This window comes from Leucopleurus acutus (assembly GCF_964270905.1).
Source record: "Leucopleurus acutus genome assembly, chromosome: 17".
In the NCBI taxonomy this organism is placed as follows: domain Eukaryota; kingdom Metazoa; phylum Chordata; class Mammalia; order Artiodactyla; family Delphinidae; genus Leucopleurus; species Leucopleurus acutus.
Window position 1 is genome coordinate 675,403 of NC_139159.1, and position 13,621 is coordinate 689,023.

General features: G+C 47.1%; 1 protein-coding gene across 5 annotated transcripts in view; it reads right to left on the reverse strand.

Moving 5' to 3' along the window:
* Nucleotides 1–13,621, reverse strand: part of PRKDC (protein kinase, DNA-activated, catalytic subunit) — a 159,512-nt gene that overhangs the window by 70,033 nt on the left and 75,858 nt on the right. For 4 of the 5 annotated variants that reach the window (XM_082859125.1, XM_082859124.1, XM_082859123.1 and 1 more), the window contains exons 40-47: nt 12,132–12,259; nt 8,779–8,986; nt 5,805–5,983; nt 4,412–4,580; nt 4,172–4,237; nt 3,081–3,153; nt 1,966–2,114; nt 273–407 (exon numbers count right to left, since the gene is read on the reverse strand). In XM_082859125.1, coding sequence (XP_082715251.1) covers nt 273–407; nt 1,966–2,114; nt 3,081–3,153; nt 4,172–4,237; nt 4,412–4,580; nt 5,805–5,983; nt 8,779–8,986; nt 12,132–12,259 — 1,107 coding nt within the window. The remainder of the gene's footprint in view (nt 1–272; nt 408–1,965; nt 2,115–3,080; nt 3,154–4,171; nt 4,238–4,411; nt 4,581–5,804; nt 5,984–8,778; nt 8,987–12,131; nt 12,260–13,621) is intronic. The other variant, XM_082859126.1, reaches the window with a different exon arrangement.

Here is a 13,621-nt window from a genome sequence, read left to right on the forward strand (position 1 = left end):
TACACTCAAAATTACTTCAGTAAAAAAAAAAAAAAAAAAAAATTACTTCAGTAAGGAAGTGGAACCAAACAGCTTCGTATTTTGACACTATGAGACAACAATGACAGGGCAGGAGACGAGTGACAAGACATCACGTGTCTGAGACGGAACCCGGTTTAGGCTTTGATGTGAACCGCTCGCTCTCAGCGTGACAGGGTGAGCAGCGGTGAGCGAGACCGGAAAGATCAGTGCGCCTGCGAACCCACACTGCAGCCCCGGCTCAGCCCAGGCACCTCTTCTGGCCGAGTGGCCTGCAGCCTCTGCATGTGCCGGACCAGGGCCGCCATGGGGGCCATGCACTCGTGCCGATTTAGCTCGTCCATCTCCAGCTCCAGCACGTCGCCTGGGACCTCGGGGTCTGGACGCTCCTGGGGAGGGAGAGGCCGGTGAGGTGGCGGCCCACAGCGCGCTGCTCCGAGAAGAGCTCTCACGCAGGGGACCTCACGTCTCTGCGTGTCCTCAGGAAGTACCCCATCCCCCCGCCCCCGGCCACACTGGCTCTCCTCCAGGCTCGCACTCAGGTCAGGGTGTCACTGCAGACACTGCTGCTTCGGACCAAGTTCAGTTGTGTGCGTCCCGGCGGGCCCAGACCCTCTACATCTTGAGAGCCGCAGCCTGCATCATTCTTCGTTGCCACTTTATGTAGGAAGTAGAGCTACTGAAGTAGAATTATAGAATAAATTTTTACCGATTTTTCTCAGTATTTTGAAAAACTTTGTAAACTCCTTAATTTGCCCTAAAATTTCAATCAATAATAGAACAAAACTTTTAAAACATTCTTGATCCTTTTTAAGAAAAAGGAGCAGGAATAATCATTTTATAAGTGTGATGCTGAACTGAGGTTTTACATACACGTATGGTGTATTTCACACACACACAACGGATCTGGGTGGTTCCTAGCACAGATCGCTTCCAGGAAAGAACAGCGTAAGAAACGCTGAGAGCACAGTTTGGATAAAGGTCGGCCTAGGCTACTAAATGCTTGTGGAGAGTGGGCAGAAAAAGGAATAAAAAAGGCCCTAGTGAATTCCGTCATTCTGTCTGCCCTGGTGGCAGTAACTACTCCAGAACATCTCCCAAGACGGACAGCCCTGGACACGTACTCCTCTCACAACCTCCGTGCCCGTGGTGTCTGGCCCCAGGCGATGGGTAACGTCTACAAACTGGGGCAGAAGAGAGAGGCGGGGTGTCACGGGTTAGTGACAGCAGGCTCACTCAGCACCGAACAGTAACCGACACACAACCAGGGTCACGGGAGATGAGAGAGACAGGCGCACCCAGCAAGCCCCTCGGAGAGGCAGGAAAGGAGTGCGTGGCCACGGACGGCCGTACCCGGGCCCACTCAGCACGTGGGCGGCCAGAGCCACCGCCACGCGAGGGGCCGCTCACGGGGCAGGCCGCCTGCAGAGCTGGCACGGGGCAGGGGGTGGGAGGCGGGGTGGGGTGGGGGGAGGGTTCCCTCTGAAACAATGACCAGCGTGAGGTCAGCCCAAGCTAGAAACGGAGTGCTGTGCCGGAAAAGCGGCTCTGTGAGCTGTGGACGACCCCGCGAGCTGCTGGACCCCGGAAGAGAGACTGAGCTCAACCTCTCAAAGCAGCCGTCAGACCCAGTGCACCCCTGCCCGTCACCAGAGCCCACCCTTCAGGGAGGAGGCTCTGCTCAGGCCGGGGCACTGACAGCAAACACCCCTCCCGGGGGCGGGGGGCGGGGGGGAACGGACAACAGTCAGCCAGCGCGGTCAGCTCTCTCGGGAGGGCCTCACGCAGCTCTGATGCAAACACTGACCTGACCGCGGGAGGAGCCCGGCTAACGTGAACCCGCCCTGCATGCTGGCGGGGTCAGACGCTGAACCCCAGGACGAGAGGCCGGCGCCCTGCTGCCCCGAGGCTCCCCTTGCCCCCCAGACAACAATGTTCAGTAATCACCCGTCTCCAGAAACGGCCGGCGGTGGACTGAGGGTCTTGGGAGCCATACGAGTAGCTCTGAACTCCAGTACAAAAGTCGAACTGACTCATCTCCTCACTCAGGCTACTGTCTGCCAGATACGACAAGGAAGACATATAACACGGGCCGCCTGAAGCAAAAAGAGAAGGAACTACATTTACTCAAACTAGTAAGAAATGGGTTTCTCTACGCTCAAGTGATTTCCCGATACCTGCACCGAAGGCGTTCATCAAACCTGCGGCTCTCACTCACCACCCGGATCCACAAGCAAAAAGAGCCTGGGGGGACCTCCTTGCACTCTGTCCCCACTGAGCAGTTACTCTCTGCGGCAAACCAAGGCATGAAGTCGAACTAGATCCAGTTTTTGGATGTGATGCTAACAGAACTTCTTGCACTGAAAATTCTGATGATGTACGCTCTGCCCATAAAGCCTAACGTAAATGCTGCAAGAGATAGTGCTGAGAACTAACTAATTCACAGTATGTAAGGGACTTAACTGGTCCAGATTTTATCCTCAAATCAAGAAGAAAAAAAAAGCTATGAAGAAGATTAAGCAAAAAATTGAAACTAGGAGCGTGTGGAGGGAGAGAGAGTTGATTCTAAACAGGGAGGCTAGGAGAACTTCCTTCAGAGGAAGGGGCCATGCTGGCCTCTGGGGCCGAGATTAGTCCACCTAGGGGAACAGCACAGCAAACGCCCTGGGGCGCAGGGAGCAGACATGGGTATAGCGGGGAGGTGGGAGCCGATGGGAGGTTTGGAGGAGAGGAGGGGCAGGATGGGACTGTACTTTCACACAGGGTTCTGAAAGTATCTAAATAACACACAAACATAATCCAAAAACAAGCAAATAAATGCAGGTCAATCTTGCTTTTGTTAAAAAAGCGTACCACATCTGAGCCCCCTCTGGCCACCTCGAGATGTTTCTGTGCTGTTAAAGTTTAACTAACTGCATTTCTTTCAAAGTACAATTCCATTTGCCACTTGAAAATAAAAATTTTCAAATTCAGTTTCAACGTTGGGGTATTTAAAGTATTGTCTATTTATATAACAAATACCAACTACTGGAATCTTTTTCATCATTTTAAAAACGTCCTACCTGAGTCCCCATTTGCTGCTTCCCTGGCTTCTCTCCTAATTTCAATGTACCTCTTCTTTCTTTCCATAGGAACCTATTAGGCAAAAACAGACAATTTAAGATTTCTTAGAATCGTGGTCACATATTTTCTATTTTAGTAGCAATCGGGCAAAAATCACAAATATTAACTTTTAAGCAAAAACTTTAACCAAACTTAAAAGCACTGAAAACCCCCTACAAAGACAGGCGGGAGCCCTTCAGGAAGGCCCCCCACCCCAGCCGGGTGCCAGGAGCTGGTGCCCCCCTCGGGCTCTGGGACCCGCGTGGGCTGCACTCCTCCAGCCACAGGCCTGGGGACCCGCCGTCTGCACTTATGAGCCTCAGCTCCCTGGACTGCACAGTCATAACAGGTCACAGCACCTCACGGCTGCGGCGGAGTTCACAAGTAATGCACGGTTAAGTGTCTGAAGGCTTAACGGACGTGTGTGTTTATTATTTCATGTCTTTAGTTCTTTGAACACAGGCCTAGAAAGAACTTCCCAGTCTTGTTCCAAAAGGGCTCAAGGCGGGAAGCAAGCACTGGCCTGAACCTGTGAGCCACCAGGCAGATTACGAGGGGCGGAGGCCAGAACACCAGCCCGCCCCCCAGGCCCCCGGGCTGTGAAAGGCTGCTGCCCCCCAGCCTCTGCTGAGCTCGACTGAGCCTGAGCTTGGCTCCTTTGCCAGAGCATCTTCCCCGCAAGACGTCTGCTCCCGGCGCCCGAGATGTGCCGACCCTCCCACCAGGGCCCCTAGGGCCTAACCCTGTATGGGGTGGATCTCAACATCACTGACCAGAGGAACTTCAGAAAACAACTTCAGGGATGTGTCCTAAGAGCTCCTTTCAGTGGCATTTTCTCTCCTTTACAAGTTGAGGGAAAACCCGAGTCATGACCAATTTTTTGTAGTTGCCTGAGATGTATCTCCGGTCAAACTGTAAGAAGCTGCCAGTGTTTACAGTGTACAGCAGGCTTGAGTACTGGGCAGTTAATGTTCAGCGCAATGTGTGCGTTTCCCTATAAGCATTTGCTAAGTGTTCGTAGCCTGGAAACGCCACGAAAACTTTCACTCACCTCCACTTCTATGGGAAACGTGTAGCAGCGCTTCAGGTCTATCAGATTTTCAAAAATGAGCAAGTTCTGTGAATGCAAAGCCCCACATGAAGATGCCTGAGTGCCAGGTGGCGATGCCGGGCTGACGCCACCCCGGGGTCCCGCCCTCCGCGCCCGCATGCAGGGCTGGAGGAGCACGCCCACCGCGGCTCGGGGGGCGCAGACCCCGGGCAGCCCGGCCGGCAGTCGGGAGGGGCCTACCTTCTCCGGCTTCTCACTGAACAGGAAGCCCTGGTAAAACTTGAGCTCGGTGAAGACACAGCGGATGGCGGCGATGGCGCAGTTGTAGGCGGCACAGTGGTACAGCCGCCTGCGCTCCAGCAGCTGGGCCTCCCCCGCCATGTTCTCCGTGAAGGCGTCGTGGCACAGCCTGCGGGCAGCCGGGCGAGTGTCAGTCCATCCAGGGGGGTGAGCCGGCCCCACGGGCGCCCACACCCACACCTACCGGGGCTGCAACAAGCCGGGTGGGCAGCGGCCCAGCCTGAGGGGCAGGAAGGGCTCTACCAGGCGGGGCCTGAACTGACCCTGGGGAAGCAGCATACGGGCACTGTGAGGGCATGGAGGGGTGGCAGCGGCGGAGGCAGGGGTGGCTGCCACACCCAGGAGCCCGGTCTCGCCCTGCCAGCTGCGGCCAGCCACCGTGAGCACGTGAGCACGGTGCGCACGTGAGCACGGTGCAGTCAGAACACGGCCACCCCACATCTACGCTGCTGCCAGCTGCTCCACAGGGCCCAGGAAGCTGGAGCAGTTACCGCCCAGCCCTCGAGGGGAGAAGCCTGCCGGCCCCTGCTACTAGGACGCGGTCCCTCTGAAGGGCTTCAGGCTGGGAAACAAAACAATCAGGTTCCTGTAACATATGGACGGTCACTCTGGCAGCAGGGCTGAGAGCGGCAGGCCTCGAGGTAGGGAGACTTATTACGCAGGAGGCCACTGAGGCGCTTCACCAGCAACCCCAGTGCCACACGAGCCACTGGTTCCAGGAGCCCCGCGGACATAATCCACCAGCTCTGGGGCCGGCAGGGTGTGTGCAGAGGTTGAAGAGATTCAGAAGGAAAAATAACACGACCCCCAAGACGCTCATGGTGACAACGTCATCCACTGAGGAGGACATGCGAGGAGAGGGTTGGAGGAGCTGAAGGTGAGCCTGCAGAGACCTGGCACACCGGTGCCCGACACTCAGAGGAGCCTCACCAGAAGGCCGGCTTCAGAGGAAATGGATCTGACTACTCTGTGCATTACGAAACGTCTGCTTAGAAGTATGTGACACTCCTTTAATTTTGAATGACAGAGAAATAAAATACATTAAATCCCTCCTTACTGTGAATCATACCACTAGAGACATATCAAGCCGTTGAGGGAGAAAAGACAGTAGGAAAAAACAGTAAAAGAAAAAGCTTTACTCTGCATAGAAGATGTGTCTAGGATAGAACGTTACCCAATAACATGCTGAATTAACGTCCCTCTAAGTAGTCTGTACATAGGAAAACTATAAAAATTCGTTTAAACATTTATTCACATTATATACATGCGTAAAAATATACGCATCACAGATATTAACAAATTAAATACAATCCGAAATTAAGTAAACCCTTACTTGATGAGGGTCTTCGTAAGCTCATTTCCTTCTGGGACACGCGAGCCGTGGAACGCCTGATTAATTTTAGATTCCTTGGAGTGAACATCACCTTTCGGAAGACGAGAGTACATCACATCGAGCAGCTTATAGTAGCCCATCTTCTTGGTGATTTGAGTATCAAAGGAAGATTCATTCAGCTAAGAAAAGATAACATGAAAAGTATTTTACTAACTAAATGAAATTTAATACTCAACGCCCTTCACATTGAAAATAATTTTAACAAAGATGTTAAACCACTTCAACAAGAGGTAGCCCAAGAGCTAAAACGTGGATGAAAGTGTTGATGTGTTCTACTTAGTGTGGCAGCAAGTACTGACTTCATCTCAGTGAAACTCATTTGGGACTTCTGGCCTCCAAAGCTGTGAGAGGATAAACTTGTGCTCTAGGCCACCAAGCTTATGGTGATTTATTACGGCAGGTTAAGGAAACTAATACACATTTTGGTACCAAGAGCTGGAGCTCTACTGCAACAAATGAAAAAAATACGTTAAGTGGCTTTGGAATTGAGCAGAGGGTAGAGGTAGAAAAAATTTTTGCCATGCATGACAGAAAAGGCCTAGCTTGCCCTGTAGAGACCACTGTTAGGAAATATCGACATTAAAGGCACTGCTGGCGAGGACTCAGAAGGAAGTGAACAGAAAGCCAATGTTGTCTTAGGGAATGCCCGTCACCATAAACATATTTTTATTAGAAATATGGACATTAAAGTAGTTGCTGGTGAGGTCTCAAAAGGAAATAAGTACCAGATTTTTGGAAACTGGAGGACAGAGGATCCTTGTTAGGCGGCTAACAAGAAAACTTAGCTGAACAGTGTTCTGAAGTTGTGCAGAAAGCAGAACTTGCAGGCTGTGCACTTGAATACTGAGCTGAGAGGATTTCCAAGTAAATTTGCTGGAGGTACTGCCTGGCTTCTCCTTTGCCGCTTATAATAGAATGTGAGGTGTGAGAAATTACTTGAGACAAAAACAGTCAAGCAAAAAGAACCAGAACTTGATGACCTGGGAAGTTCTCAGCCCGTGCAGACTGCAGAAGATGCTAGCGTCAGGAGACTGGCTGCTGGGAAAGCATGCTTCGGCGAGAAGCCTGAGGGCATGGCTGAAGAAACGAAGCCTGTGGCTCACGGCTGCGCTCGGCCACCTCACAGAAGCCACGCACAGGGAAGGGACTCTCCTATCTCACAGAGGGAATCTCCAGAATAAGCATGAAAGAGACAGAAGGTTTCTGAGAATGTTACACCAGATGAACTGAAAGGGACAGAGACAAAATGAAATGGAAAAAAGGATGTTGTACTCCCCAAATTCTACAGGCAACAAACAAAGCTACTCAGCTGCAAACACCTGCTAACCTTCAAGAAAAAAGAAGAATGACTCCAAGGATGGATTCTCTGCCCAGAAGGCAGAGCACCAGGCCACAGAGCATTATTCCCAGGTCTTGAAACCTAATGGATTTGCCCAGCCGGATTTTAAACTTGCTTTGGAAAACAGACTCCTTCCTTCCATTTCTCCTATTTGGAACAGGAATGTCTATAATTACCATCCTATGCCTGTCCCACCACTGTGTTTTGGAAGCAAATAATCTGTTTTCTAGTTTCACAGGTCCAAAAATGGAGCGAGGTTGGCCCCAAGATGGATCACACCCAAAACCTACCCATATCTGGTTTATACGATTTAGATGATGAGATTTGGGACTTTGTGCTAATAATATTTAGATGAGGTTTTGGACTTATAAGTTGATGTTGTAATGGGTTTAGACTGTGTCAGGCTGAATAAAGCCCCAAAAAGATACCCACATTCCAATGCCTCAGACCTGTGACTGTTACCTTGTACAACAGAAGGGATGAGACAGGTGAAATGAAGCAAAGGATCCTGAGAAGATTATCCAAGTGGGCCCGAAATGCAATCATATTTACAGGCAGGAGGCAGAGAGAGATTAGACAGAACTGCGGAAGCTGGAAGCACCTAAATGTCCATCGACAGAGGAGTGGATAGAGAAGCTGAAGCTGTGGTGCACAGATACGATGGAATACTACTCAGCCATGAAAAGAATGAAATAATGCCATTTGCAGCAACACGGATGGACCCAGACATAATCGTACTAAGTGAAGTCAGACAAAGACAAACACCATATGTATCACTTATATGTGGAATCTAAAGTATGACACAAATGAACTTAGTTACAAATCAGAAACAGACTCACAGGCACAGAGAACAGACTGGTGGTTACCAAGGGGGAGGGGAGGCGGAGCGGATAAATTGGGAGTTTGGGATTAGCAGATACAAACCACTACACATACAACAGATAAACAACAAGGACCTACTGTATAGCACAGGAAACATTCAGTACCTTGCAATAAACCATAATGGAAAAGAATTTGAAAAAGAACAGACACATGTACATGTATAACTGAAACACTTTGGTGTGCACCTGAAACTAACACAACACTGTAAGTCAACTACACTTCAATAAAAGAAGAAAAATGGCGGACTGTTTAAAACAGAAGAGGAGGACGACGAAGCCAAGTGACCTGAGAAGCACGGGAAGGGGCACCGTGGCCACGAGCCGAGGGGTGCTGGTGCCTCTGGAGGCTGTTGGCAGGGTGAGCAGTCTCCTCCCCAGAGCCTCCGGAGCAAGTGCAGCCCCAGGAAACGGTTTCTCATTTCTGGTCTCCAGAGAAGATACAGATTTTCTGATTTCTATTTCTCCAGAGAAAATAAAGGCCTGTGGCTCTAAGCCACATCTGTGGTCCCCTGTGACAGCAGCCTGAGGAAACTAACGCAGACACCACGTGCCTGCAGGCTGAGGCCAGGACATGGAGGGGACGCTCCCTGAGCTGCAGACGCCCCTGACTGAACACATGGCAGTTTCTAACGACACGGACCATGGAGACCTGTCAACTCTAATTAACATTCAATTTAACAAAAGACTACGATACCTTTATAAATCTGGACTTCAACACATCAATGGCATCCACCACAATGCTGCTAAAGAAGTCTCTCAAAGCACTCAAGTCACAGTGCCACAACAGAGTGAGGAGAACGCGGTCCACAGTCGCTTGGCGGGTGACGCTGGGAAGGAGGTCATCCCTCCTGAACATCCCGTACACACTATCCAGAAGCCCTAACTGCGTTGCACATGAACTCCTAAGAAAAAGAGAAAGTTACATGCACATTCAGGCTTGCAACAAATATTTCATGACGGCCTACTACATTCCAATCAAAGTGAACACCAATGACTATGAATCAGAAAAATACCTTTAAAGATCGTATGTATAAAAACCAGGAAATACAAGAAGCATTTATACATAGGTCATGTTATTTTACTCATCCCCAGAAATCCTCATGCCTATTTAGACATTAGGAAAAAGAATTTTTTTCATTTACTTTCAATATGGTCTTTCTGGAAGGCTTTGGAAGAGACTCAGCCTCGACACCATCATGTATCCCAGAACCTGAAACTCATGAATCCTGATCAGACAATTCCAGCCTCTTCCTCAGTAATGAACCACCATTCCTACTTGCCAGGCAGAGAGAATTCAGCTGGCCCTTTGTTTTCTCATCTGGGTAACACGGTATATGAATGATCACCTATACGATTCCGTCTATACATCTATTAATTAAGAATAGCGTTAGCTTCCCCGCCTATAAAAATAAGAGGTTAGGACTGAATGATCATTAAAATCCTTTCCAGTTCTAAAATCTCGATGCTCAGAAGTTAGCTATGACCCAGAGCAAAAATACTGGATTTGAACGTCATTCAGTCACAAAAATCTGAGGTTGCAGGACACCCCTAGATCTACATGGGCTCTGCAATATTCATCTGGACACTGTCCTAGATTTCAATTCTCTCAAGGAGCATCCTGCTTTGAGCACAGTGGAGATGCACAGCCCTTACAAAGAAACCTAAAGGAAAGAGGAGGAAAAGGAAAAGAGCATAAATGGGCCAACAGATGGGTTTACTGAAAAATAAATGCAAATAAGCATTAAATATATGAATATATGTTCCATTTTACTCATAATAAAAGAAATACAAATTAGAGCAACACTGAGAAATCCTTTCTCCCCTATTAACGCTGGAAAAAATCCAAATGTTTGACAATATACTCTATTGGCAAGACTGTGATGAAACATACTTTCATCCACTGCTGGAAGGAATGCAAATAATACAGACTCCAAAAGGGGATGTGGTGATATCTAGCAAAGTCACAAATGCATTTACCTTTTCACTCACATTTACAAATCCACTCCAAAGCTACACGGGCAAAATACAACATGACATGTGCACAGGGCTATTCACTATGCCATTATTCTCATCAGCAAAAGACTGACCAAAAGCCCATCAGTAGGGGCTGCTTCAAAATACTTGGTACTTCCACACAGTGAATAATTACACAGTTGTTTAAAAAAAAAAAAAGGAAAGCAGAAGATCTCTACGTGCTGATTTAGCATGATCTGCAGAAAACATGAAGTAGAAAGAAAGGTGAAAGGGCAGAAGACGATAGGAGAGGGAAGCAAGGCTCCTGAATGTAGCGCATTACGTACTTCTAACGTTCGAATCACGTATGTATTTTACATATTCAATAAGAAAATTAAGTCAAAAAAAACCCACAAAAACTTCTAAGACCTGAAAATGAATTAAAGCATACCTAATGAATTGGTATAATAACTGCACATTGAAAAACACTTTCAAGTGATTCTGGAACACAAAATTTGACTGTATATCCTCAGAGAATATATTCTAAGTAAATTATAAATAAAATTTAAAATGTTAACTTCTTCCAGCTATGATTATTCTTAGTAGTAATACTGGTAGTGTTAATTTTGAAAATATTTTATGTGTATTATAGGATAAAGCAATTAAATACTGGTGAAATGTTATTAAAAACAACACTGAACAGAAAATAATTAAAATCTACAATGTAAGGGAAAAATAATAAAAGTAATAAAAAACCCATAACGTTAAGATTGAAAGGAAAGTATCAGGATATTTTTCTTTTCCTTAAAACAAACAAAACTATTCCTCAGTACAGCACTAACCAGTAGTAGTGCTATAACCCAGTGGCACTAAGTTCGCCGAGGACCCAGCCTGTGGTCTCTAGGTGCCGTTTCACGGGGCTCTCTAGAGAAACAGCTTGACTCTGGGTCAAGGTGAGCCTGCGGTGATCTGCTGAGCCAGAAGACATGTGTAAGACATCAGAGATTAAGGAAGGCTGCCCAAGAACCTAGGAGCTGGCCGCCATGGACTCCCACTGCCACAGATGGGAACGGTGTGAACATAAAATAGAATAACAACTGCCACTGATTGAAATTTACTTGTTTTGTTTTTAAAAGTTCTAAAATTGAAAAATATTAACTAATTTTCACAGAGACAACTGTAGCATTGGAGTAAGTTTTATAACTGGGATGTGGAAAATCCTCCAATTTTGTCTCTCTTTTTCAAAATTGTTTTGGCTGTTAAGGGGTATTTTGCATTTCCATATAAATATTAGGAACTGCCAGTCAATTCCTGTACCCGAAAAATGAGGCTTGCTGGAATCTGGATATGGAGTGCATTAAACCTAGCAATTTGAATAGAACTGCCATGTTAACAATATTACATCTTCCAACTCATGAGCATGGACTATCTCTCCATTTCCTTAGATCTTTAATTTTTTAATTTCCTTCAGCAATAGGTTGTAATTTTTGCTGTACAAGTCTTGTGCTTCTTGTGTTAAGTTTATTCCCAAGTGTTTTATTCTTTTTGGTGCTATTATGAATGGTATCACATTTGTAATTATAGTGTCAAACGTTCTCTGTTCATAAACAGAACTACCACTGACATTAGAATACTATGTATTCTGAATCCGACAAATTTTCTATGATTGTTTATTGGTTCGAACAGTTTCTTGTAGATCTTTAGGATTCTCTGCCTTGTGCCATCTGTGAGTAGAAACAGTTATACTTCTTTCTTTCCAAGTTGACTGCCTTTTATTTCTTTTGCTTGCCTGACTGCAATGGCTAGAACCTCCAGGACTATGTTGGATAGAAAAGAACAGACATCCTCGCCTTGTTCCCAACTTTGGAGGAAAATTCAGCCTTTCACTATTAAATATTTTGTTGGCTACTGGTTTTTCATAGATGATCTTTCGCAAGTTTTATCATCGATGAGTAAATGAGCACTGGATTTTGTCAAAACTTTATCTGCATCTACTGAAATAATGCACTCATCGTTTTCAAGAACAGAGATGATAATCTCCCACAGAAATAAAACACATATGGTTCCTGGAATCCCAGACTAGGAATGACTCACTTTCTGGCTATCTTCCTGAAAGTGGATTGAAATAACTCTTCCATAACATGCTGTTGCTCCCGACAAAGAATTTCTGTCATCAGCTCCAACAACACAGGACTCTGCGATAACTCCAATGCATCCAGAAGCTAGAGAAGAAACACACACCAATAATAATGATGATGATGATGATGATAATTGCATTGGATTTGTTTTTTGACAGTTCAAATAAAAAGGGAAAGCAAATTATAACAATTTCACAAAGATTAACAAATGCTAATATATGTCATTTTTGCAGCTATGGAATGCCTGGCATATAACAATGTTCGTTAAATATCTGAGTTTTGATTCTCTCAAAGTTTTGCAGATATTCTTCCTCCAACCGTGTTTGGGGCCCTCTCTTCACCTCCACGAGGCCTCTCCTCGGCTCCGGGCCCTCTGGGGGCGGCAGCGTGCACCCTTCACACCACCCTCACTGCACAGCACACACACTCCAGGCTGTGGGTCCAGTGTTCTCATCTCACCTCCCATCTTCCATCTCCATGTCCTTTTGCTCTACTCTCTAGGAGACAGCTGCAATCTTATCTTCCATTTGGTGAAGGTTTTTAAATTTTTCTTTTGTGTATTTAATTTCCAAGAGCGCTTTCTTGTTCTAGTTCATGCACTTGATATACTGTCTCTCCTCTCTGAAGCTGCTCTGAACAGTCTCTTCGACGTTCTTATCTCGACTTGTTGCCTCTGCTCCCTCTGAGTTCCTTTCTCCTGTTGGTTTACACCTTTCTTAGACTGGAAGCTTTCTTCAAAGGTGCCGCGACTGTCTGCACTTGCATTTACGTTAAGGGAAAGTACTAAAGATCTACCCACAACCTTTGTGGACGTGACAACCATCTGCTGGCAGATTGCTGGGGAGCAGGAAACTCAGATGGTACCAGCATGATGGTGCAGAAAGAACACACCATTCGACAGAGAAATGAGGAGGTTACCACGTCAACCAGGCCACCAGATGCGAGGTCGCTCACAAGGGGACGTGCACGACACCTGCCTCCAGGTGTGGGGTTGTTGCCAGAAAGGTTAGCCTGAATCTCACAGCCAAGCTTGAAGCCTAACTTCCAGTTTAGAGGAAACACAGAGGGTGAGGAAAGCCAAAACGCACCTCAAGGGAGCAATCAGACAAACAGGACAGCATCCGAGAGACGCGCTCGGGCTACTTCCAAAACCCAGTGTCGCAGAGAAATAAAAGGGATGGGGGTGAAGTGGTCCTGGATTTAAAGACACCAGAGACATGACATTCGAGCCAATCGTTAATTAGATCCTGGTTTGAAAAATCCAGCCAAACACAGGGACATCTGGAGAAACGTGACCGTGGACGAAACAGCACAGGGTCTGAGAGCAGCGAGAATTTTCTTGGGCCTGGTATCAGCGTGGTGCCTGCCTCTCAGGAACTGCTGCTGAAACATTCAGGAGTGAAGCACCAGGATGTCTGCAGCTAACTCGCAAGCGTTTCAGTCAAA